Source organism: Melospiza melodia, chromosome 3 (assembly GCF_035770615.1).
Source record: "Melospiza melodia melodia isolate bMelMel2 chromosome 3, bMelMel2.pri, whole genome shotgun sequence".
NCBI classification, from domain to species: domain Eukaryota; kingdom Metazoa; phylum Chordata; class Aves; order Passeriformes; family Passerellidae; genus Melospiza; species Melospiza melodia.
The window spans coordinates 59,898,120-59,921,660 of NC_086196.1; the positions used below are offsets into that span (position 1 = coordinate 59,898,120).

General features: G+C 50.4%; 1 protein-coding gene across 10 annotated transcripts; it reads left to right on the forward strand.

Annotated features, from left to right (window-relative positions):
* Nucleotides 1–630: 630 nt before the first annotated feature.
* VEGFA (vascular endothelial growth factor A) lies at nucleotides 631–22,959 on the forward strand. Of its 10 annotated transcripts, none has more exons than XM_063151954.1 (8): nucleotides 631–747; nucleotides 6,501–6,552; nucleotides 11,625–11,821; nucleotides 13,489–13,565; nucleotides 13,981–14,013; nucleotides 16,746–16,817; nucleotides 17,921–18,052; nucleotides 20,280–22,959. In XM_063151954.1, the coding sequence occupies exons 1-8, from the start codon at nucleotides 682–684 to the stop codon at nucleotides 20,299–20,301; spliced, it is 651 nt and encodes a 216-aa protein (XP_063008024.1). In that variant the 5' UTR covers nucleotides 631–681; the 3' UTR covers nucleotides 20,302–22,959. The 10 variants fall into 10 exon arrangements, with proteins under 10 accessions (XP_063008024.1, XP_063008026.1, XP_063008029.1 ...); XM_063151950.1 differs by lacking the exon at nucleotides 631–747 and adding an exon at nucleotides 5,983–6,111; XM_063151956.1 differs by lacking the exon at nucleotides 16,746–16,817.
* The last annotated feature ends 582 nt before the right edge of the window (nucleotides 22,960–23,541 follow it).

Here is a 23,541-nt window from a genome sequence, read left to right on the forward strand (position 1 = left end):
ATATATTACTATTCTGATTTTTTTTTTAAGCGGTGGACAGAGAGAGGGAGAGACAGTAACGGAGAGGACAGGAGGAAAACGCTCTATTCGTCCTTTCCGCCACCACCACCCCGATTTGCGGAGAGGGGTCGGGCCGAGGGGCGGCGGAATCAGCCCCTTTCTCCCGGGGAGGCGACCCCGGCTCGGGGAGCCGCCGGAGGCAGCCGCCGCGCAGAGGGGGCGCAGGAAAAGAGATGCATTGAAAGTTTCCGCGCAAACTTTGCCGTGAGTGCGCGAATCCGAGCGAGCGCGGCGCGGGTGCCTGCCTGCCCCGACGCGGGGAGAGCGCCGCGGACGGGCGCCGCTGTGGAGCTCGGACTGCCCGGCGGCGGGGGCCGGGCGGCGGCAGGGCGGCCGCGGAGCCTGCGCTCGGCCCGGCGGAGCGCCCACGGAAAGCAGCAGCGGGGGCCGGCGGAGAGCCGGGCTTATGGAGGGGTGAAACCGGAGACCCCGAAGAGGAACCCCCCTTACCCCGCAACCCTTCGCAGTACCCGGCCGGCGGCACCCCAGGAGGCGGCGGCGGGCACGGAGGAGGAGCGGGCGAGAGCGCGGCGGGGCGGCGGCGGCAGCGGCAGCGGCAGCGGGGCGGCGGCGGCGAGGCGGAGCACGGCGGGCCCCGCTTCGCGGCGTGCGCCGGCAACCATGAACTTTCTGCTCACTTGGATCCGCTGGGGGCTGGCGGCGCTGCTCTATCTGCAGAGCGCGGAGGTGAGCGGCGGGACGGGGGCTTTTGTGCCCCGCGTAGCGGAGGGGGAGGGAAGGCAGACGGCCGACAGTACTTTTCCCCCTTTTTTTGTCTTTTCGCGGCCCCCCTTTGCCTCCCACCTGCTCGGCGCGGTGCGGCCGCGGCGCTGGCGCCGGGTGCGGGTGGGTGCCCGCGGCACGGACACGTGTGCGTGCGGTGCTGCAGCGGGGGGACAGCGCTGCCCGCCGCTCCGCGGGGCCCGGGGCAGCGGCAGCGCCTGCCGAGTGCCCGCGCACACGAGCGCGCCCCGGCGCGGCGCGGCCGTGGGGTCCCGCCAGGGCCGGGGCCGGGCGCGGGGCAGGGAGGCAGCGCGCTGCCTTCTTGCATCAGCCTCGGGTCTCCTGACATTGCAAAAGGCTGCTTCGGTGATATTTGCCTTGGGTCTCAGCTCGGGTTCGTGCCGCCGTGTGGAGTTCAAAATGCCTAGCTGGAAAAACAAATAAGAGATCAAAGAGGACAAAATGGATCCAGAATTTCTTCCAGATAGGAAAAAAAAATATCAAAATATAGATCTCCTGCACCGAGATTACAAATCCAAGGATTTTTCTCTTCCTCTTCAGTCACTTTTACCTCATTGTCATTCTTGAGGAATTAGAAACCAACTCTTCCTCCTTTCCTTTTTTTTTTAGAAAAAAGAAGGGCAGCTTTCTTTGCAAACCTGTCCTGTACATCTGTTTTCTAAAGAGTTAGGAGGGCTGTGTTGCCAAGAGATTTAAGGGGTTTAGACAGAGTGCCCACGTGAAAGTGGCTGTTCGCAAGGCAGGCATGGATTACGTTTTAAAGGTTTTAACAGGTTAGTTCTCTCCTGCCATTTCTGCTCGGCACTTGGAGAGAGCACGGGCCAGATCATCTCCCACAATCGTGAAAATAAACGTCTCTTGCAAACTAATCAGTTATTCACATTGTTCAGCACCGATGCTGGAAGGCGACTCCCCAATTAGGAGCCATTTCAGCTGTAACTGAAGTCATGCAAGCACTGCACGCTTTGTTTCTAGCCTGTTATATCTCTACTTTATCCAGTGACAGCCGCACATTAGGCTGTGCTCGGCTGTGCTCGATGGGAACTGAGGCGCACTCTCACTTGAGTGTGGCACAGAGCAGCTCCCTGCTGCCTTCCTGCCAGATTTGGCTGGTGGGACAATTGTTTCTGCTCTCCAGGAGTTTTTCCACCATCACCCAGAATAGGAGTTTCTTTGCCTCCCAGCTCCTCAGTAAATTGTACAGTAGCATCTGTTCCCCACTTATAGTATGGGCAAGTCTGTATTGGTGTCCAGTGATAACACCCTTTAACCCTCCCCTTGTTCCTTTTCCCCTCCCCTTCCTCTTCCCCAGAAGAGGAAACGGCGGATCAGGTAGAGCCGAGATCTATCTGTCCTCATAAAAACCTTATGCTGCCTTTTCTCCTAGGCTGGAGGATGGTGCAGATGAGAAAACAATGTAGTGATGGAAAAAAATGGTGGGGAAGGATTACAGGAGTTTAGGAGGAAGTGTTGCAGGGACAGACACGAGAGATAGCTAGAGGTTCAGTACCTGGGTGCTGTGGGCTGTGTAAGTGCTCAGGCAGATGGACGGTGAGATCTGCCCTTGGGTTCTGTCCTTATTTGTCCGTTGGTTGTCCGGGCACCGCAGTGATGGGAACGTTAGGAATACCAGCAGATCTCACGTAGGCAGCTTGGTGATGACTCTGAGCATGGCAGGAGGCATGACTCTTCACACAGGACTAGGGTTTGTGCTTTGATGATAATATTTATCTGGCTGTCAGGCTGATCTATCTAGCTAGCCAGGCACATAAGAGAGCATTAAATAAAAGCCCTGACAGTGTCTGAGTTGGGGAAGCAGGGTCCAGCATGTGTCAGGGAGCTTTCCTGGAAGTAAAGGAGAAGGGATGAAGGAATCACGGCGCTCCTCTGGTAAGGGTTCAGAGGGATGGCTCCTTATTGAGGTGGTTGTTATGGTTGCTCCTGCAGCAAGACTTAGATGGTGGGAAATTGTTTCATGGTCGTGTCTGGGCAGCACTGATGCCACAAGTGGTGGTGATAACCTTTCCATGCAGGCTAGGGAAGGAAAGGCACTTTTGCAGTGCCACCCTCCCAGCTGATTGATTGTGCTGAGCGGTGTGCACAGTCCTCACACAGCATGGGATTGGAGAGGGTTGCATTGTTGTCCCCTTCCAGTCCTCCCTTTCCTAGAGAATGGGGGACAGGTGGTTATTCCCCATCTTCCTTTATCTGTGGGTCTTGCTCCAGCCTGGTGACAGGTCACTCCTGATGATGGTCTGGGAGCTCTTCCCCTCCTGCCCAGAACAGCAGAGGGACCTGGATATACCAGCTGTATTGCCATGGGGAAGAGGCAGTGATCAGACACCGAGGGAGGGAGAACACGCCTGTGACTAGACTGTTAATGATCACACACCCACCAGGCTGCCTGCCTTTGCTGTGCCTCTGCACCGCACCACCGTGGGGAGCCACCAGAACCTGCTTCCACAGCCCTTCGGCACCTGGGACACAGCAGGTCACCTTCCCCAGAGCCGTTCCTGTGCTCTGATGGCTGGAAAGAGGAGCACTCCTTTGGGAACAGGGGAGAGGGATGTCTGAGGGGCTCACTGATTCCTGAGCAACCCCAAATCCATTCTCCTGTCTGTTCTGTCAGAGGTCCCTTGGCTGTGCTGGCAGCTTTCAGGATTACTGACCTCTGTCTGCTTGTACAATGGAGAAGGAGTGCAGTGAGTCCCATTCCCCCCCTCTCCTAAGCAGAAAACGCTGAGAATTTCTAGTGCCTAAGACGAAAAGTGCCTTAACTCCTGTCCCAGAGTCCCTCTCAAAGTGGATGGATTGTTTGTTCCAGTCCTAAACAGTTACAAAGCTCTTTTAATGAGCCTGCACAGATTAGGGGGAGGGGAAGGGAGAAAAAGAGTGCTGGTGGTGGTGGTGAGGGGGGTGATGGTTAGAGAGGAATGACTTGATTAACCTTTTCTCTCCCTTCAGAGCAAAGCTTGCTTTGGACAGGGACTGGGGGAGAAGGGAGGCAGGGAAGGTACAGACGTGGATGGTGTGAAGTGAATTTATTTGTTAGGGAAGGTTTTACCCCACAGAGGGAGGGATGTGCATTTGCTACAACCTGAAAAAAAGCACAGAAAGGAGCTTCCTCTGTCAGCCCCATTTCTGGGCTCATTTATCCTACTCTCAAGGCCAGGCCAGGGGTTGCTTCCACATTACTGTGAAATGCTGAAAATCTATTGGAAGGAAATTGTGTTAGAGAACCGTTGGGTAATGCCAAAAGCCAGCAGAGGAGAGCATGACCTTCAGGCTCCTACCGAAGGGCACAGTTGGCCTGCTTGTCCTGAGGAATGTTTTTGGTTCCCCATGTCTGATATTAGCAGACTGTTTTGAAGTGAGGCACAAGGCCCTGCCTCACCTGCTGTTCTAGTGGACGTGCTTTGAGGGCACTAGGCACAGGTGAAAGACACTGCTGAAAGGGCAGAAAAGTTACTTGGAATAGTGAGCAGAGAGCCTGTTACTGATAGTTCTGGGAAACCTTTCTAGTTTCTGCTGGGAGCTCCCCTGGGAAAGCTCAGAAGCTCTATGCCCACTTTGCACTGATCTTGTTTCCCATCTTTGGGGTCAGATCACATCCCAGGTCCAGGTGAGCACTGCGAGAGTGTTCTGGCTCCTGCTCCACTACATCAGGGGCAGGGTGATGTGCTGGCTAGGCACAGGTGAGTAGTGAAAGCGTACGTGTGGCTTGCTTCTGCTTCTCATCATTTGTGCAGCCTGTGTGCTTGCATGTGAGGAGGCGGTGGGCTTAGCACCTGGCTGGGTAGTTTTGCATAGAGAATGGGTAAAAATGACCCTCAAGGTGTCTCCAAACTAATTTTGCTCAGTGTCATGGTCATTTTGTGTGTGAACCAGAAATCTCTCTGTGAAAAGTCTTGGGGGCGTTGTGACTTGAATGAACCGACTTGGCTCGTGATCCTTTTCCTGTGCCATAGCAGATTGAGGCTTTCCTGCCCTTGATGCGGTTTTCTTTTTACCCAGAGATTGTCAGGCACTGAGTGGCTTTGGAAGGCCGCTGCAGCCTCTGCTGCCTCCATTTTGTTTGTGCTGTTGCAGTGACCTTCACACTTCAGGAATGAAACTGTTTCTAGGAACCTGCTTTTTAAAGTGTTGTCACAGCACTGAGACTGGGCACACAGCCCCCCTCCTCCCCAGAGAAGAAACAGATCCACACATGGGGCAGCTCAGGTCTGGGCTGCTGAGTTATGCCCAGGTATAGAAAGACTTTGATTGAAATGAGAAACAAGTTCGGTCAGGGGGACCTTAGACAAAGGGAACTATGCACAGACACAAAGGAATGTCTGGGAGAGGGGCTTCTAGCTGGCTCTCTTGCCCCCTCCTTTTAAAAGCTGACATTTTTGGCTGCTTGGATGGTGGTGCTGCCCTGTGCACAGGACTGCTTAGAAGACCATAGCTGGCAGATTCCTGTTGTGAGCTTGGGATGGACTTGGCCTTAATTCAGTTCTGTCTTCAGCTGCAACATCAGAGGGCCTTTTTCTAAGCCTGAGCACAGCATATTGCTGACAAAGCAGTATTTTGTATGGACCCCTGTGCTTCTTATGGGCCTCTGCTGAAAGGCAGCAGGTTCTGGGGTGGATGGCGTCACACAGGTGGCAACATAGCTCGGAGAAGTGAAGAAAGCTTGGCTTTTTCCATTTTGGTTCAGAACAGAACAGCAGGGGGAAGCCTGACTTGGCTGGAAAGTTACGTCAGAGCTAAAGCCCTCACGAAGAGCAGGAAGAGTGGTGTTCTTGTTTCACCTGGAATTAAAAGGACTTCCTTAGTAAAGTAGTGTAATATTTCTCCATACCATTTTGGGGGTGGGTTACCTGTCACCACTCCTGCCTGCATCAGTGCTTTGGAAATGTCCCTAGTCCCAAAAGGCAGCAGGAATGACTGCAGAGCTTTTCGTTTTTGGCCCTGGGGAAGCTGTGGAGCGCAGGAATGGGATCCACGCAGGGGCTGGGGACTGGGACCGGTAGGTGAGGGCGAGCGTCGCCCTCCCTTCCATCAGAGAGGGAGAAAACCCGGGCGGTTTGGCGGCGTCCGTCGGCAAAGTGGTGCTGTCACAGTTAATCGCCCTGACACCCGGCCAGATGCCGACACCTCCGTGGCCACCACTGCCGGGTGACAGACATCTGTGACATTGAGAGGGGAACGATGCCCTTCCGTGCCTGGCTGCCCTTCTCCCTTCTCTGCCCTCCCGGGCCAGATTCACCTTTACGGGGAGAAGCGATGCCCGGGTCCGTCGGTCGGTGTCGGCGGCAGCTGCAGGTCCCCCCGTTACCTCTCTCCGCCGGGCTCGCATTTGCTCCCGTTGTTTGCCCGCGGTCACTGACAGCAGCTCCCCGGGGACGCGCTTCTCCCTTTGGGGCGTCTCTCGGGCCCGGCACACCGCCTTGCCAGCCCCGTCTCCCGGCCCGGAGCCGTCCCGCCCCTGCCCCTCTCGGCTGCCCCGGGGGACGGGGGAACAAAAGGTCCCTCTGTGCCAGCCGGGGGCAGCGGCTCGGCCTCGGGGGCGCCCTCTCCCGCCGGGGCTCCCTCCGCCCCCTGCCCGGCGGGGCGACGGGATCGGCACCGCCGGGGACCCTGCCCGGGACCCCCCGCGCCGCGAGACCGCGTCACGGTTCCGCGTTGTGACCGATTTTCTGTTGTCTTTGCAGTTGTCGAAGGCTGCGCCTGCCCTGGGGGATGGGGAGCGGAAACCCAATGAAGGTAAGCGCTGGGCGGCTTCCCGGCGGGCGGGGACGGCCGGGGACTGGGGGGAAGGAGCCCCCTGAGCCGCCGATGGCCAACACCGCCACCTCCCGGGGAGCGGGACCGGGGGCTGCCGGCGGGAGGCGCCCCCGCCATTAACCCCTTGGTGGCGGCCGCAGCGCCCCCGCCCCACGCCGCGGGCCCGGGCCGGGCCGCGGGGCCGGGGGTGGCCGTGAGGCCGGGCGCCGGGGCGGCCGCGGTGCCAGGGCGGGCAGCAGGGCTGGCCCAGCCCGCCCCTGGCTTACCGCAACTCAGAGTGAAACTGCGTGCGTGCGCCGGTGCACATACGCACGCTCATTTATATATATATATATTTATATATATATATCCACACACACACGGGCGCGCACAAAGAGCTGAGTAGTGGCACGCAGTTTGCTGGGGATTCGCCACAGTGCTGTAGGAAGGGATTTGTCAAATTTTGTTGCCCGCCTCTTTCCCAGCGGTGCTGGTGATGCCCGGCTGGGTGACCAGGGCTGATCCCTGAACAAAGGCCGGAGCAGCCCCCAGATGGTAGGTCTCTGAGGAAGAGAAGGAGAAAGGGGCAGTTCAGGATGATTTTCTGGGCTCATGCCTCCCAGCAGTCTCAGGTACCCCCGTAGTCAGGAGATTACTAAGCGCTGTAAAGAGCCAGGCTTGAAAAATACACCTTTTTATTCTGGTTTGGGCTGGCAGACTTTGCAGATTCAGGGAATGGCACTCTAGGGTTCTGATAGGTTCTGATGGGTTCTAGTTATTGGTTCCTGGTTGTCCAGTATGGACAGGACCATTGTCTGGTGGGGAAACAAGGTGGTATCTCTGCAGCTGCTGTGATCTTGTGTCTTTCCGGTTGCCCAAAGGCCAGGGTGTGACAGTGTCCCCTGCCTCGTTGGTTCATGCAAGTAAATGTAGACCAGAAGGCAGCCAGCCCCTGGGTTAGTCAGAGATATCTCCTGCAAGCTCCCTGTCTAGTGAAGCCCCGTGCGTGTCAGGAGGTTGGCTTCTGTCCGCAGTCCTCAGTTCAGCAGTGGGATAAAAGGGCTGTGGACTTTGTAACCTTCAGGCTGAGGTGATCATCATATGCTTTAAGACCATCCTGACCGTGTTTTCCCCTTATCTGCATAGCAGAGCAGATCACTTGTTGCATGGCAGGGTCTGGCAGACGCCTTGCAGGGTCCCCACGGGCTGTGACCTTCAGCGTTATTCCAGCCAGAGGTCAGCAGAGGGCTCCAGCACTGTGGGGCCAGATTGGCTTTTTTTTTTTCGTTGCAGTCAGTTTCAATTTCTGTAACTTTATTGGTGTGACAGACTCCATGTGTGTTGCCAGAGGTTTGTGGCAGGCTCTGCTTGGGATAGGTGTCCATTTTGTGCTGGCAAATTTTCTGATTTGCTGGTGGACTGCCGCCTGTTGCGCTTGACCCTTGCTCCTGCTGAAGTCAACAGAAGAAGGTTCAGTGACTCCAGAGGGATCAAGATGGAGCCTGCTGTGAGGCTTATTTTGGTAACCAGTTCTCTGCTGTTGGTAGAAAAGAGCTAGTGTCCTCATCTGTGCTATTTGTTGTGCCCAACAAATCCCTCCTGGGGAGGGAAAGAATCAAACAGAATTAACTTCTGTCACAAGAAGGTTGATGGGATTGCAGGAGAAGCTGGTCTGGCAATGTAAGTGGTGAGACTTCAGTGTTATCGTCTGGTGCTATTTCAGGTTCTGCAGTGTAGATACATCTGTTAAATAAAAGTCAGGACTCCTGGCTCTACTTCCGTCCTGTGGTTCGAACTTAGAAGTCTTCTCTCTATACCTCAGTTTCTTTTCTGTGAAGAGGAGATCATGATGGGCCTCTATTACCCAAGGACAGTCCTGTAGTTCCTTCCTCTGAAGCTCTTAGGGGCTTGGGCTGAAAGGTGGGTTTGTGTCTTTGGCCATTTTATGCTTTCTCTGTGATGTCAAACTGTGACAGGTTTTTATTTGGGATGGCCTTACTCTGGTTGGAGACTGTTATTTTAGCTTCAGCCCCTACCCTTTTGAGCTCAAGAGAGGCTTCCACATGTTTTGTGGCACAGGAAGTTGTAGAGGAGTCAGACAAACACTCTTTTGTTTCACAGGAAAAGATTTTCTGGTATAAATAAAGGAAACCACCATCAGTTGTGGCTGCACTTTTATTTTCAAAATAACAGTGTGTTTGTATTGCTGCTAAACTGTTGATGGGGAGAGAGGCAAAGTGATCAGAGACTTCTCCTTTTCTAGTCCAGCATGTTCTCACTCAACTGCTCCAAATTTGAACTTAAACCCTACTTTGAAGAGCTAGTGTGGCTCCTGTCTGTGTTTTAACCTTCCTTCCACCTCCATTCACAACAAAGAACCTCTGACTCAAATCTGGAGGTGTTTTGCAGGGTAGGAGTGTGATTTAATTGTGGGATTAACTTCTAATGTGGGCTGAAGCCCAGATTGCAGGAAGGGAGCAGACCTATTGGTGTTAGTCCTTCAGTGACCTTCCTGTGCTTCCCCATGAAGGAGACCTTGTTCCATTTGTGACACAACCAATGGAAAGGAAGTGCAGGCAGAATCAGCAAAGTGTGCAGTATGATTCCCAGTACATAGGAGTAAGTGTAGGTATGGTAGAAGGGGCAGGGCTTTGCTGTGAGGTTGACTGGACCTCAGTCATGTGCTCTGGTTTGGTTTGGGTGGTAACTGTGCAAATGAACTACGGAGTGTTGTGCAGTCTCCATGTGAATGCTCTGTGTCCAGCAAAATAAGGCAATGTGCCTTTTGCGGCAGGATTTTCTGACTGGCAGCTAGGGAAAGATTCCCTGGTTCCTTTTCAGAGGCTGATTCAGACTTTGGAAAACCATCATGTGTTAAAGTAAAGGTAGAAACTCCCAAATTCTTCATTTGAACAATTTAGTCCGGTCAAATCTTTCAGATCTCAAGTATAGTTGTCAGGGTGTAGCTGTGAAAGTAAAGGCCCTGTAAAAGAAGTTGAATATGCTGTTCTGGGGCCTGTTCTGTAGTCTGGTTTCTCTGGTGTAATCCAAATGCCTGGATAATGCAATATTTAGGAAAGCATGAGAGATGCCGGTCAGTTTCACTACACTTTTCTACTCTTGTTTTCTGCCTCCTTTATGCCCCAGACTGGTGTGGCAAGCAGCATTTGATCTGCACAGGTAACTGCTGCTTTCCCTCCCTCTTACTTTCTGTCCCTCCCCTTGACGTAGGTTTGTAAGCATTTTGATCCTGAACTATGTCTTTACTGCCAGAGTTCTCAGATCCTGTGTCTGGCACAGTGTGAATAATCAACAGTGCAGTTCAGCGACTATCTCTGTGCCCGCAGAATTTCCCACGTATTAAATTGTTCAACTTGTTGGAACATAGGCGGTGACTGAGGTCACTCCAAAGAGAAACAGGAAGAAGGAGGAGAAGGAGGTAGTCCCAGACAAGATAGGAGAACAGACAGGAGACATACGGCAGTTAGGGGAGGAGGGAAGAGGAAGGGAAGGAACAAGGAACAGAAACGTTGTCTTCTAGACAAGGAATACCAACAAGCAGTCCATGCCTGCCAGGCTACATTTCCCTTTCACAAGCCACTTTCTCTTTTAATAGCTGCTCACGCTCTCTGACACTTCAGACTCCTTGGAGGGAAGCTCCTCCCCTCTTGTACCCACTCTCAGCACTTTAGCACTATGGCACTGTCAGCCCCGCATGACCTAGAATTAACTTTCAACAATTAACTGCGGGCTGTGCGCTCCAAGCCCTGCAGCTTTTGCATTTTTGTGGCAAAGTAACCTTTATGCCGGTTTGTCACAAGTTCAGGGCACTTTAGAAGCGCTTACTGGAGACCATTATTTTCCATGATGCAAGCAGTTTGCTCTTATCACTCTGAGTTATCAACCTTGGTGCTGGAGGACTCTGCATACTGTACAGGTGGATCATTATAGCGCATAACAGCATGGGGCAGGTACTATCTCCTTGTGCATACTCTTACCCTCTGCTCCATGTGAGACATCCTCTGTTGCCAGTGTGGTGCTAGAGCTGGGAGGCCTGGAGGGCTCCTGGTACTCACTGTTTGCAGTACTATACTAGCACCTGGGGTTTGTGTGTGTACTTATCTATACTATCTCTCATATCTTTAAATCTCTCCAACCCTTGACCAAGCAGCAAAATGAAGCTTTGGCAAGAGACTGGGAAACATTGAGAAATACTTGTGAAATCAGTGCAGATCGCAAGCGGTTAGTGTTTGCTCCATTTGTAGGGAAGGCATGGGATAATGGCAGATCCACCCTGTTCCCCCTCCCACACTGTCTCATTGTGGTTCAGTAGCCAAATATATAGTCTGGTTAATCCTGGGGGTGCTGCGAGCCTACTTTGAATCTTTCAGTGGGTGGCTTGGTTCCTCAGTCTGGGAAAGTGGTCAGTGTGGAGACACAGAGGCTGTGACTTGTAGTGGATGCTGTCATGGTTCCCTGGTGGCCCGCTGAGGTGGATGTTCTGCATGGCCAAAAGAGGTAGATGACAGGAAGGGTGAAGATGCATAGCTCCATGGTTCAGAGCCTCTGCTTGCTCTTAGGAGTGTCTGTGCACTGAGGTCTGTACAAAGGATGCTTCTGGCTTTAAAACCACTGGGGCATCCACTGACTCTTTTGAAAGGGAGTAAAGGGCAAACCAGTGAAGGGCCTTAGTCCAGAGTGTAGATTATCTGCTGCAGCTTCAGGGTTTTTTTGGCTGAGCTGATACTCTTAGTGGCTGCACACCAGCAGTATGGGGAATAGCAGAGAAGAGGTTTGGGACAGTCACCTGTGGCATGCATCATGGTACGAGGAAGGCAGTGAGCTCTCTTGTCTGTCTTGCTCTTAAGCAGCTGTAGGAGGAGATTGTCTTTTTCCCTTCCCACTTGATGTGTGTGTATGTAGAGCCCAGAGAATGGATTTAGGCCTGCAAGACTGCTAGTGAAGAGCATAGGGTAGTTGTGTTGCAACTGTCTGGCTCACTTTAAGGGGTGAAGCCCTAGACATTCTTGAGCTAAGTTTGCATTAACTTATTCCCTCCATTCCTCTTTTAGTTATCAAATTCCTGGAAGTCTACGAGCGCAGCTTCTGCAGGACTATTGAGACCCTGGTGGACATTTTCCAGGAGTACCCTGATGAGGTGGAGTACATATTCAAGCCATCCTGTGTGCCTCTGATGAGATGTGCGGGTTGCTGCGGCGATGAGGGCCTAGAATGTGTCCCTGTGGATGTGTACAACGTCACAATGGAGGTGAGGGTCCAGCTTGCAATCTGCTATGCTTGGTTGGAAGGAAGCAAGACAGCCATCACAGCCACCCCAAGCCCCAGCTCCCAGCTAATTCAGAGGAAGTGCAGCCTACCCCAGGGACCCTTTCTTCTGACCCTGGTGCTCTGTTACACCACGCAGGGTTAAAAGATGAGTTGCCTGTGTCTATTTAAGGCTAAGTGGAGAGTCTGTGTTTTGGCTCCTGCCCAAATACAGTAGGTAGGAGCATGCAAAGAAGAGTTTCTGCAAAGGAGCACTTTGTGCTTAGAGAATGTAGAGGAGCATTTCTGATGGTGTTATCTCCCAGTTTCTAAAGAAGATACTCCTTGGACCCTTGCACCACCTTAACTCTACACACAGCTGTTGTTCTGAAGGCAGCTGAGTAGGCAAAAGGGGAGAACCTGTCAGTTCTCTCTCCTGAAGGGCATGTGAGGTCAACCTGTACCAACAGAGCAGGGAATTTGGGTCTTTAGCTATCCTGCCACAGCAGGGGTTAAAGGGGATCTATGAAACAAACTGTTCTATGTCAGCTGGAAAAGCCTTTCTGCCTCTGGGCTCTTCCTCCTTTGTTTGGAGACTGCTGAAGGTGGCCATGATAGCAGAGGCTGGGCCTTTGGGGAGAGATTCAAATTGCTTTAGAGAGCTTAGTTATTGCCCTTGTCTGTCAGACTGGATCCCAGCTCTTGTCCAAAATTGTGCTGGTGTCCATTACCCATAACCTATAGCTCCCTCACCTACTTTTGTCCCTTAGCCTCTTGAATGGCCACCATAAATATTGCTGTGAATTTTTAATATCAATGAGAGATGTTCAGTGCTAAGTGATTAACCAGCAGGTCCTTTTACTTGAATTTTGGGCTGTGTTTGAACTGTGTTGGAGAACCTGTCTGTGCCCTCTCATGGTTCCTCATACTGCTTTTCCACTTGCAGGCTCCAGCCATACTAGCTTGGTGTAGCTAGGGATGGTTTTCTTCCTACCATTCCTTGCTGAATTACAGTTCTTGACTGATATGCCTGCATGCCTGTAAAGGGTCAGAGGCAATAAAGCAGATCTCTAGAGCTAGTTTCCCAGCCATGTTCTGGGTTAAGAGAATGTAACAGTATTCCATAGCTTCTAAATAACTTTCCTGGATATACCTGGGGCTAGGGTCTGGGTTTTGCAGGACTCTTTTAAACATAGGTCTCCAGATCTATTTTATGTGTCAAGTTACTGAGAAGGTGAGATGTCAGCTGGGAAGGAATAGTGGCTTAAGGAAAAGGAGTTGGGTTTGGAATTTTCATTTGGGACCTTTGTGAGACTGAAGCATGACTTCTGCACAAGCAGACTGGATGCCCATCATCAGCCAGGGAGGGCTCATTGAGGACCTTGCTGTGGGGTACACCCTCTCCCATGCCTGTCTCCAAGGCAGTCCAGCAGTGCTGGCACTGGGCATGCACGAGCAAACAGAGCTTTGGCACAAGTCTGGTGTTGCCGCTCGCTGGTGATCAAAGGCCTTCCCTGACTGGAGAACAGGGCCTCAGAGCTAGCTCGAACTCTGCCCTGCTCTTCCCAGGAGCACCTGGGGTATGAGTGCTTTGCTGCACAGCAGCCTGATTTGGAGCTGTGAACATGAAGAGTGAACAGGCAGTGACCCTTTCTGTTTCTTTCATTCCAGGTCATAAGAATTAAACCCCATCAGAGTCAGCACATATCACAAATGAGCTTCTTACAGCACAGTAAATGTGAATGCAGGTGAGAATGGAGCAGCACTGGCTCCTCTTGCAATAAACTTACTCTGAGCCTTTCTTTTTTCTGCCGTTGGGTTGGGACTCTTGTTCAGACACTTCTGCAGCCTTCTTGGTTGGTCTGCAGTGGGACGGCTGAGCCCAGGAAAAGAAGCCCTCTGCTGTCAGGGCTCTTCCATCTCTAGCTACCACAGATGGACAGTGCTAGCCTGCATCCTGGGATCTTTTGGCCCTAGCTACCAGCAAGGGTCAACAGGATAGCAAAACCACTTTGAGTCAGGCCCCTTAACCAGTGCCAAGGGCATCCTGCAATGCTGCCTGTACATGACCTTCCCTGGACTTGGTGGGAACTGGGGATAATACCAGAAGTATATCTGATAAGCTCTCTTCTAATGAGGCCTTTGTTCTGTCTTCCCCCACAGACCAAAGAAAGATGTCAAAAACAAACAAGAAAAGTAAGTGACAAGCTTTTCCTCCTTTCTCTTTTGGTGGTTGGTTGGCATTTCCTCTCCCCACTGCCCCTTGCCCTTTTCTTTGATCGGATATACTCACTTTAAGAAGGAAATGGCATATGGTACTGCATGGGGCGATGCTCTGAATCCATTCCAGGTGGTCACAGAAACCCACATCTGATGGTCCTTCCTTCATACCCCAGACATGGACCTTGCATGACCCATGGCCATGGCAGTCATTCCTAATGCTTTTTCCTGAGTCAGGGAAGTCCTGTCTTGTCTGTCCTGCTGGAATGGATTCAAGGTGCAGCCCCTGTTCTCCCCTTCCCTCTTCCTGGGGTGTTTCTGGTTACTGCAAATTGCTGGCTTTCTTTATTATTAATTTTTTTCTTGCTGCTTGAGTGAGTACTTGCTGGCTTCTTTCACAGCAGCTTTGGTAGGAGCTCTGCTGGCTACAGGGAGAGGTGGAAGTAGAGGCCTGGTGGAGGCAGGACTATTGCCATGCAGGATGTGACACTGGTTTTGTTTGGGTGGGGACCTGGGAGGGTGTAAAGGGAGGTGGATGTCCTAGCTGGGTCTCAGTGAAGGCTTTCCTGAGGGTTTTTTTGAATCTGATGAGTTTGCTTTAGTGGCCCGAAGGAGGTTAAGTCACAACCTTCCCTTTTCTTCCTCTCCAAAGTATAATGGTTGTGGAAAGTGGAAAAATAAGCTCTAATCCTGCAGAAGTTGCAGAGATGAGCATAAAATACAAAACAACATTGAAAAGAAAGAATGATCTCTCTGAGCGAGAGGATCAGCTGGACTGCGCACGGCTGGGAAAGCAGCTCTGCCATTTAGAGGTGCGGAGTTGGAGAGGAAGGAGTGAATATTTGGAGATGAGGCTGAATCTGAGACCGAGGGAACAAACAGGAGAGAGAGAGCTTTTTTCACCCCTCTCCTGGTGGTTGTATGTTTCTAGCTGCCTTCCAGCCTCTCCTCCTCCCCCTGGAAATCTGCTCCTGGCTGCATCAGACTGCGTGCAGCCAGCAGTCCTCTCTGCACAGGGCCGTGTCGGGGACAGTCGGTCTGTGTGGCTCTGTAGTTTGAAGGTGTGTGAGAGTTTGGTCTGTATGAGCTCTGGTGAGGATGGGGTGTGGGTGTAGCAGCCAGCTCAGAAAATGTGTTGCATTCACTTTTCCTCTTCTAACAGCACCTTGCCTGCTCATTGCTGGTTCTGCACTCCCCAGGGAAGGAAGGGAAGGGAGGGGAGAGACTGGTGTGCTTTGATTTGTGCCGGATTGAAAGTCTTGTTATATTGGTACCCCTCTCCTCCCTTCAGGTTGATTTTCTTCCCCTCACCGTCTCCCTGTGACTCCTGCCTGACATGTAGGGCAGAACTGGGATTGAGCTGATGCTCTGACACTCGTTCCAGTGAGACGACTTGAACAGGGCCTAGGAGACACCCATGGTGCTTTCTCTTCTGTCCCTCCAATTCCCTTTGACAGCTCTCTCCCGAGGTGGGCTGCACCAGGGAACGAGGGAGCCTTTGCTGAACTGCCTCAGAGCTGGGACTCATTTGCCTGACAAGCCCTGGTGCTTTGCCTAGGGCCTTCTCCTTGCATGTCTCTCCCTTGCTCCTGTGCTAATGTGGCTCAAGAAGCAGTACAGGCTCCAGCCTCCCTCGCTCCCTGTGCTCTCAATGGCCCATAGAGATCCATGGTTAGTGTCCAGGACTGCATATCCTAGACCCTGCCTGCTCAGCCCCTGCCCAGGAATCAGAGGCAACTGGTGAATTTTTCAGAATGGAGTCAGCACCTTGGCTCCATCTGCTTGTCTGTCTGGCAGGTCCATGTGGACAGTGACAGGAGAGAAAGGAGGGAAGAACTGAAATCTGCTTGCTGATTATCTCCTGGGTAAAATAACTAGGTCAGGCCATCCTCTTCCCCCTCTTTACTCTTCAGTACTCAGAATAGAGGCTGCCAGAGGAGATGTTACAAACATCCAAGTAAGGTCTCCTGGACTCCTCTGAACCACAGGCAGGAGGTGAGGTGGATAAGCAAAGCCTTCAGGTTGGATAGCTCCTCAGAGATCCGATCTCTTCCTTTGTCTGTGGAGTGCTCCTGTCCCAAGGCGGGATTGCCACCCACCCTGCAGCAGAGCTATTGGAGCTCAGCTGCCCCCTCCTAGGCCCAGGTACTGTGCAGTGCATCAGGTCAGAGTGGTTTCCTCTTCCTTGAAGAGAGCCCTTTCACTCAGGTTGCCTATTGTCAGTCGTTGTGCACCTGTGCTTGTCGCCTGGAATGATTGTCTGCACTCACCGCGGTGGCGTGATGCTTTCACAAAGCTTTCTGTTCCTTCCCCCTCTCACCCCCTGCCCCTTTCCCACTGCCCCTCTCTGGAGGGGGCAGGTGCCCCTCTGAGGCTCCAGCAGATCCGCCTCTGCTCGCAGCAGCCTTGCAGGAGATGGTCTCTGCTGAGTTCCCTGGTGTTGGCTTGGCTGTGGGCAGGCTGGTTGCAGAGCTGACAGGAGCGCCGGAGCCGGTGAATGTGCGTGCAAGATGGAGATCTGTGCTTCAGCCCTGGGATTTACCCTCCAGTCCTGCCTCATGTGCTTCTCCCCTCCCAGCAAGGCACATGGCTGTATTTTTTTTTTCTCTTCTTCCTTGCGTTTTCTTCCGTTTTCTCTCTATTTCTCCCTTTCTTTCCCCCTCTCTCTCTTTCTCTTTTTTTTTTTTTTTTTTTTGTTTTTCTTCCAGAAAATCAAAACGAGGAAGGGGGAAGGGTCAAAAGAGAAAGCGCAAGAAAGGCCGGTACAAACCACTCAGCTTGTACGTTTGTGTCCTCTGCTTGTAGACTCTCTTCCCTCCCTCTCCCCAAAGCAATCTGCCTGCTTGCTGCTCGCTCAAATCTCACCCTCCCCTCCCAGTCACTGGTGGGCTGCAGATCCTGCAGGGGCAGTGCTGGTGGTGGCACTGCTCTGGCACTAAGGCTGTCTCAGGGAAAGGTGGCTTTAGCTTGCTTGGCTCTCTAATCATCAGTAGTGACTATTGTCCCAAGGCACAAGAGTGTGGTGGGCGGACGAGAACCCTGCACCTCTTCACGCCTTCTGGTTGTAACTCTGTCATCTGCTTTCCACCACTTGTCTCGTGTCCTCACTGCTATGGTGACTGGTGACAGGCAGGCTGGCATCTGCCATGCATGTGTGTGTGTGTGTGTGCGTGTACACATGTGCGTGCGTGTCTGGTGGAGTCACAGGTGGAGAGGAGAGGTGGGACAGTGGGAAGCCAGAGAGGGGGTGCTGGGGAGCCAGGGGGGGGCCTCTCTATTTTGTTTTTTTTCTCTCTTTCTGCTGGATTTGGTGGCTTGTCTCTCTCTGTCTCTTTCGCTCTGCCTCTCTCATGGTGGTTCACAAAATTCTGCATTGTAAATTCACGGCCCCTCCGTAGGAGACTCCTAGGTGGTGAGGTTGGGATGGGGCTTACAGAAAGGAGATCAGTGCCAGCTGCAGGGTCAGCATGTGGTGCTGGAGCCCAGCTGCTTTCCAGGGGAGCTGCTGGCCTCTTTCTACTCCAATAGTCCACTTCGGAGAATTCATTTCACTTATGTGTCAATAGCTGGCTGGGACCTCTCACCTTCCCGTCCTTGCTTTTCCCTTCTTCCTCCCTCTGGCCTGAGCCAATGGATCCAATGCAGCATTTGTGAATACTGTGCAGAAGGCCTGTTTCCTTTCTCTGCGCTAATGCAAGGGGTTGCTGTCCTGGGGCTGTTGAGGTGCTGCTGGAAAATCCATCAGCCCACGGCACTCCAGTTGGCAGCATGGGGGCTGCGGGAGGGGGCAAGGGGATTGCTTTGATGTTCAGGGTGTTGCATGTGTATTTTCTTTCTGCTGAAGCGCTGTAGCTTAGACATCTTTCCTTTTGCCTTTTTGCAGTCACTGTGAGCCTTGCTCAGAGAGGAGAAAGCACTTGTTTGTACAAGATCCCCAGACCTGTAAATGTTCCTGCAAATTCACAGACTCACGTTGCAAGTCGAGGCAGCTTGAGTTAAACGAGCGCACTTGCAGGTTTGTGTCCTGAAGGATAAAACACACAAAGAGAAAGAGAGAGAAAGAGAAAGAGGGGGGGAGCTTGCTTTCTGCTGACTTCTGGCACCAGTGCTATTTGATTACTTCTTTTCTCTGTCCTGCGTGGGCCAGAGAGCAGAGAGTCTGACTGGGGTGAGGACAGAGTTCCCCTGTGTCAGAGGGCAGCTGTTTGTTTCAGGTGTGCTCTCAGGACTTGGATGGGGATGGCTCCCAGAGACAGGCCCTTTGTATCTCGGGTATTCTTTACCATAGAATAGCATAATGGAGTTCATGTTGCTGAGCTAGGCAGGGGAGGGTCTGTATCCCTCTGTACCTTACCTGTATGCAACTCTGAGCATACTGTTGGACAAAGACAAATCCTTAACTGACTGGGATTTGACTACCCCTGTCTTCCAAGCCCCTTTTCTGTGGCTTGTAGATGCTCTGCTGTGTGCAGAATGAGGAAAGCCATTACGAGCCTCCCGCAAGGCTGAGCCTACATTCTCCTTTGCCTCTGTTCTTCTAAAGGCCAGGGAGAGCACCCTGTGTTTTTGTACTGTCCTCACAGTTCCCTGTCCATGTCCTGTCCAGAATTGTGGTTTGAGAGGCTGCAGTCAGGACTGTGAATGGAATACAGCAGGTTTAAGTCTGACCCTGGGCGAAGGCAGAGGTGCCTGTTTCAGATGTGAGGTGGGAGACATAAAGGCACTGTGGGGTTAGTGTTTGTTCAGAGATCCATGTTGTGCATGTGTCATCTGAGTCTGTCACACACCATTTGTGGCACAGACATGTAAAGAAACCGATTCCTGGTTCTCACCTGAGCACTTTGGTGAACTCAGTGGGGTGTCTTGACTCGCACAAGCTACGTGTGCACCTCTGGTGTGGGATCATCCTACCTGTGTAGAGGGAGACATAGAAATGGGGTCACTAATGAGCACTTGGCTGTGACTCTGAACTCGGATCCCCTTCACAGAGATCTAGGAGATTGTTCCTGTTCCTGCAGTATTGCAGGGGCAGCGACTTAAGGGGAGAATACAAGGGAGAGAGATCCAGGGTCCTCTGTGGCTCTGTCTTGAAAAGAGGAGACATCCATTGACTAGGTGGCTAAGGCTGTTACAAGTAGCAAGTGCTTCCTTTGGGTGTGAAAATGCTTTGTGTCCAAGCCAGAGAGGCATTGGCACTGCCAGCGTGATGGAAATCTGTATACAGAGAATTTTTCTGGGGTGCTGTAATTTCAGTGGGAAAGTAATTGATGGAGGGGCCATAATAGAGAGACTGTCAGAGTTGCACTTCTCCTAGCAAGTAAAACCAGACTTAGTCTTGGCCTTTTCCCCCTGTTCCTTTTCCCAAAGTCCGGAGTAACTCATAATTACCCCACAGAGTTTGAAGGGTGAGAAATAGTAATAAATACAATGAGAAACAAAAAAACAAAGAAATCATGGTAGCAGAAGGGGTTTGCTAGTTTCTCTTACCTAGTCCCTCTCTGTTGTGGGATAATTGGCACTAAAGGAGGTTTCCAGAGGCGATGTGTTGGCCAGAAAAATGGGAAGGAGTCATAGGAGTGGTTAGCTTATCAATTTCCAGATAAAAAGCTAGTTAAGCTTAAGTTCCTTTTGCTCTTTCTTGTAGAATTAGTATTGGGACCTGCAGGGGAGGGTAAATTCTCATTGCTCCTGCTGCTTCTTCAGGCCACTGCTGTTCTCTGGTGCTAACCCCCACTCACAGCATCTAGTGGAATGAAAAGCACTTACTTTTCACCTTCTTGCCTGCATGGGGCCTTGTTGTCTGCACTGCTTCCAACCCAAACAAGAGGCTAGGTGGAGAGCTGAGGGTGTGTCTTTGCATGCACTGCTTAGCCTTGTTTTTCTGTGTTCGTGTGTATTTGTGTGTATGGTGTGCAAAGATGCAAACAAGACACTCAGCTTATCTGTGAGAAGCCACTGATTCTGCTCAAAAATCTTGTTTGAATATCCCCCCTGCTCTGTCTGGGTGAGCCTGGGGGAATAGAATTCATTGACTCATTTGTGGGGTCGAGATTCTCAGTTGATTTGCCCCATCTGCACAGCACTTCACCCCACCAGTGACGTCATGCCATGTCTTAACACCATGTGCTCTTAAACACATTAGTCACCACCCTTCCTTCCCTTCCCTGCCCTAGCTGCACCCCCATCACAAACATTAACCCCTGTTCTGTTCTCTTCTCTTCCTTCCTTCTCCTCTTCGACAGATGTGAAAAACCGAGACGGTGAGCAGCGGAAAAGAAGGGGAAACAGCCCTGTTTCTGGAGCCTGATTTCTCACCTGGACAGAATAAAACAAACAAAACACTAATCCAAATGAACCCTAAAAATGAAGGATCGGTAGAGCACAGCACTTTCAGTACGGACGATGGACTCCGGAAGGAACATTCCCCAAGGCACCCGCCGCACAGAATTCACCTTTGGGTTTTGAACTGTTTTATTTTATTTTTCTTTTTATGCTGCTAAATAACAGAGCCAGGAAGACTTATAGGGGTGTATTTGATGGGTTTTCCCATGCATACATATATATGTGTGTATACATGCATATACATATATATATATGTATATATATTTTAACCACATCTATATATACATATATGTATATCTTAACCACACACACACACACACACACATATATATATAATATATATATATATATATATACTGATTATTTTTTTTAACATTGCTAATGTTATTGGTGTCTTCACTGGATAATACTCGACTGCTGTGGACACAAGCGGGCTACTTGGGGCATAAGAAACAAGCTAAGACTGGACTTGAGTAGAAGCGCTGGGTGTAAACTTCTTAACTCCAACTGACTTGTGCGGCCTCCGCTGTTTCTCTGTAGAGTGTGCTGTACCACAAACCACCTTCTCCTTGCCTGGGACAGGGAGGAGAGGTGATGGAGAGGATGGGCAGGGAGTTCCAAAGAGCGGCATCCTAGGGTGCGATGGGTCAAAGGCCAAGGAAATGGCCATCTCCGTGATCAAGGATTCCTCCTCCCCTCTCTTCCCCCAACCTTCGCCCTTACTCGTCTCATAACCTGCCTGCCTTGCTGGGACATGGGATGTCAGTGTACATTTTGCGTTGACTTTATTCGCTGTAGAACCTTTGCCAGAGAGTCATGCTGGCTTCTCTTAAGGATGGTGGGCAGCTGATGCACACTGACTTTCTGTTCAAGGAATTATCACAGGAGTCTAGATTTCCTGCCCTTGGTGGCTGCAGAAGGACACAAGGTCTACAGTGTGCTGAAGCAAGAATGGGGACCGGTGCATAGCCACACAGTTGTTCAGCACTGTCTGCTTTCTTCATGCACAGAGCTGCCACTCAAGAGCATCCAAGATGCTTATGGAACATTTCTGGAAAGGGATATTAATCAGAAGTATATACACAGTAGTGGGGGTGTGTGTGTATGTATGTGAATGTATGCATTTGTATGTATGTATGTATGTATGTATGTATGTATGTGTTTTTCTCTCTTTTTTATATATATATATTTATTTTTATACATATATATATATAAAAAATAATATATATGTATGCCAAGATTGAAGGGGGGAGAAAAGAAAGCAACTTTTGCTGCCTTCACTTTGCGTGCCCAGTATGAACGACCCTTAAGAACGTCAAGTTTTTTTTTTTAATGACTTACTGTAAATATCAGGCCCCTTTTCCATGTCTTGGGCTGGGGAACCAAATGTGAGGACAGCTGGAGTCCCTTAGCTGTGTCGTGAGGTTCTTGGCTATGTGTGTATCTGCAGTGTAGGCTGTGGTGTACATGAAACCCACCTTACACACGTGCGCGCACACACACACACCCCCCTGAAAGTGTGTTTGTACATCTATGTGGATATATATAATCTAGTTCTGTGATTAAAATTATTATTAATAATAATAATAATCAAAAAGGTACTCGGTCTGTGTCAGAATGCTGCCAAACATCATCTGCAATTGAATTTTCAACGCCTGATAATGTACAACACGGAAAGCTTCCAAAAAGACAAGACAGTCTAAAAACAGACTCACAACAAGCGACTACTAACCACTAGGATCTCCCCATCCGACTGATGGCTTTCAGAAGGAGAGAAAACACACGGGTGGGTGCTTGCATCTGCAATGTAGAATACTCATGCTGCATCGTGTGCAAGACAGAGGCTTCCGATCGGGGGAGGGAAGAGAAAGTGTTTTATATACTTATTTAATATCCCTTTTTAAATTAGAAATTAAACAGATAATTTAATTAAAGAGTAGGGATTTTTCAGTATTCTTTGTTAATATTTAATTTCAACTATTTATAAGCCGTACCTCCTTTTTTTTCTTTTTTTTTTTTCTTTTTTTTTTTTTTTTTGTACTGGTTGTGTATAAATTTAACCTTCCTGTTGTCCCATCCCGTCTCTCCCCAATTGTTGGCAGAGTCAGTAGCATGTTATGGGCAGTTATTTAATTAATTTCTCTAACACCTACCCCTACACATTCCTATTGAGACAACGGTTAGATATACATCTACATACTATATATATATATTTGGCTATGTGTTTGTATATATATATATGTTTATGTATATGTGTGATTCGGATTAAATAGACACTACAATTTTTTTATATATGTAAAAAGAAGAAACAGGAAAAAATAGAAAATTCTACATCTTGAATCTCTCTCCTTTTTAATTTTAATATTTGTTATCATTTTATTTATTGGTGCTACTGTTTATCTGTAATAATTGCGGGGAAAAAAGATATTAACACTACATATTGTGTCTAGTGAATTTTTTCAAGATATTCCTTAGTACATATTTATTTTTAAACAAAGAAATTACAGATATATCTTAAAACAACAACGACGACGACAAACAAACTTTTTTTTGTATTAAAGAATTTAATTCTGACCTTGATTTCCTTTGCCTTCTCCTTCTGCCTTGCATCCTGGTTTTCTTCCATTGTGTAACAGTTTCTCCAGCATTGCCTCTGGAGGCTACAGGGCATCAGCAGCCTACCAGTTGGACTCTTGGATTTGTGCCCAGAGCTTCCAAAAGCACATAGGTACCTGAAACCCACTGAAATGAATGGGAGGTAGGCACCAGAATCCTGGAGTGGAGCTCAGCCTGAGTTCCCTGCTTGGTGAGAAGAGGGTGGTGTGATGGGCAGGACCAAGGGGGCAGGACTCCTGGGTTCCTTCCCAGCGTGATGCCAAGCAGTGTGGAGATGGTCCCAACCCTGCCTCTTGTCAGCAGCCAAGTCCCATGAGCTGGGTACTGTACAGGCATGAGTAGATTCAATCCTGGTGGAATTTACAATCCAAGGTGAAAGTAATGCTGTGATCCTGCCCTTTCTGGTAATGGACTTGGTGTTTGCAGTTGGATCTGTGTGCATGTAACTCGCTGTCAGTGATGGCTCAGCCAGACCTTGCCATCCTGGATGACTTCGAACAAAAAACTGTTTAGCTCTGACAGTGCTCATCACTTCATGAGGGATCT

Coding starts and splice junctions, on each gene's coding strand:
- VEGFA (XM_063151949.1), top strand. CDS start 5,998: ATGCCCTTCCGTGCCTGGCTGCCCTTCTCCCTTCTCTGCCCTCCCGGG. Junction 6,112..6,500: donor GGTGTCGGCGGCAGCTGCAG/GTCCCCCCGTTA, acceptor TTGTCTTTGCAG/TTGTCGAAGGCTGCGCCTGC. Junction 6,553..11,624: donor GGAGCGGAAACCCAATGAAG/GTAAGCGCTGGG, acceptor TTCCTCTTTTAG/TTATCAAATTCCTGGAAGTC.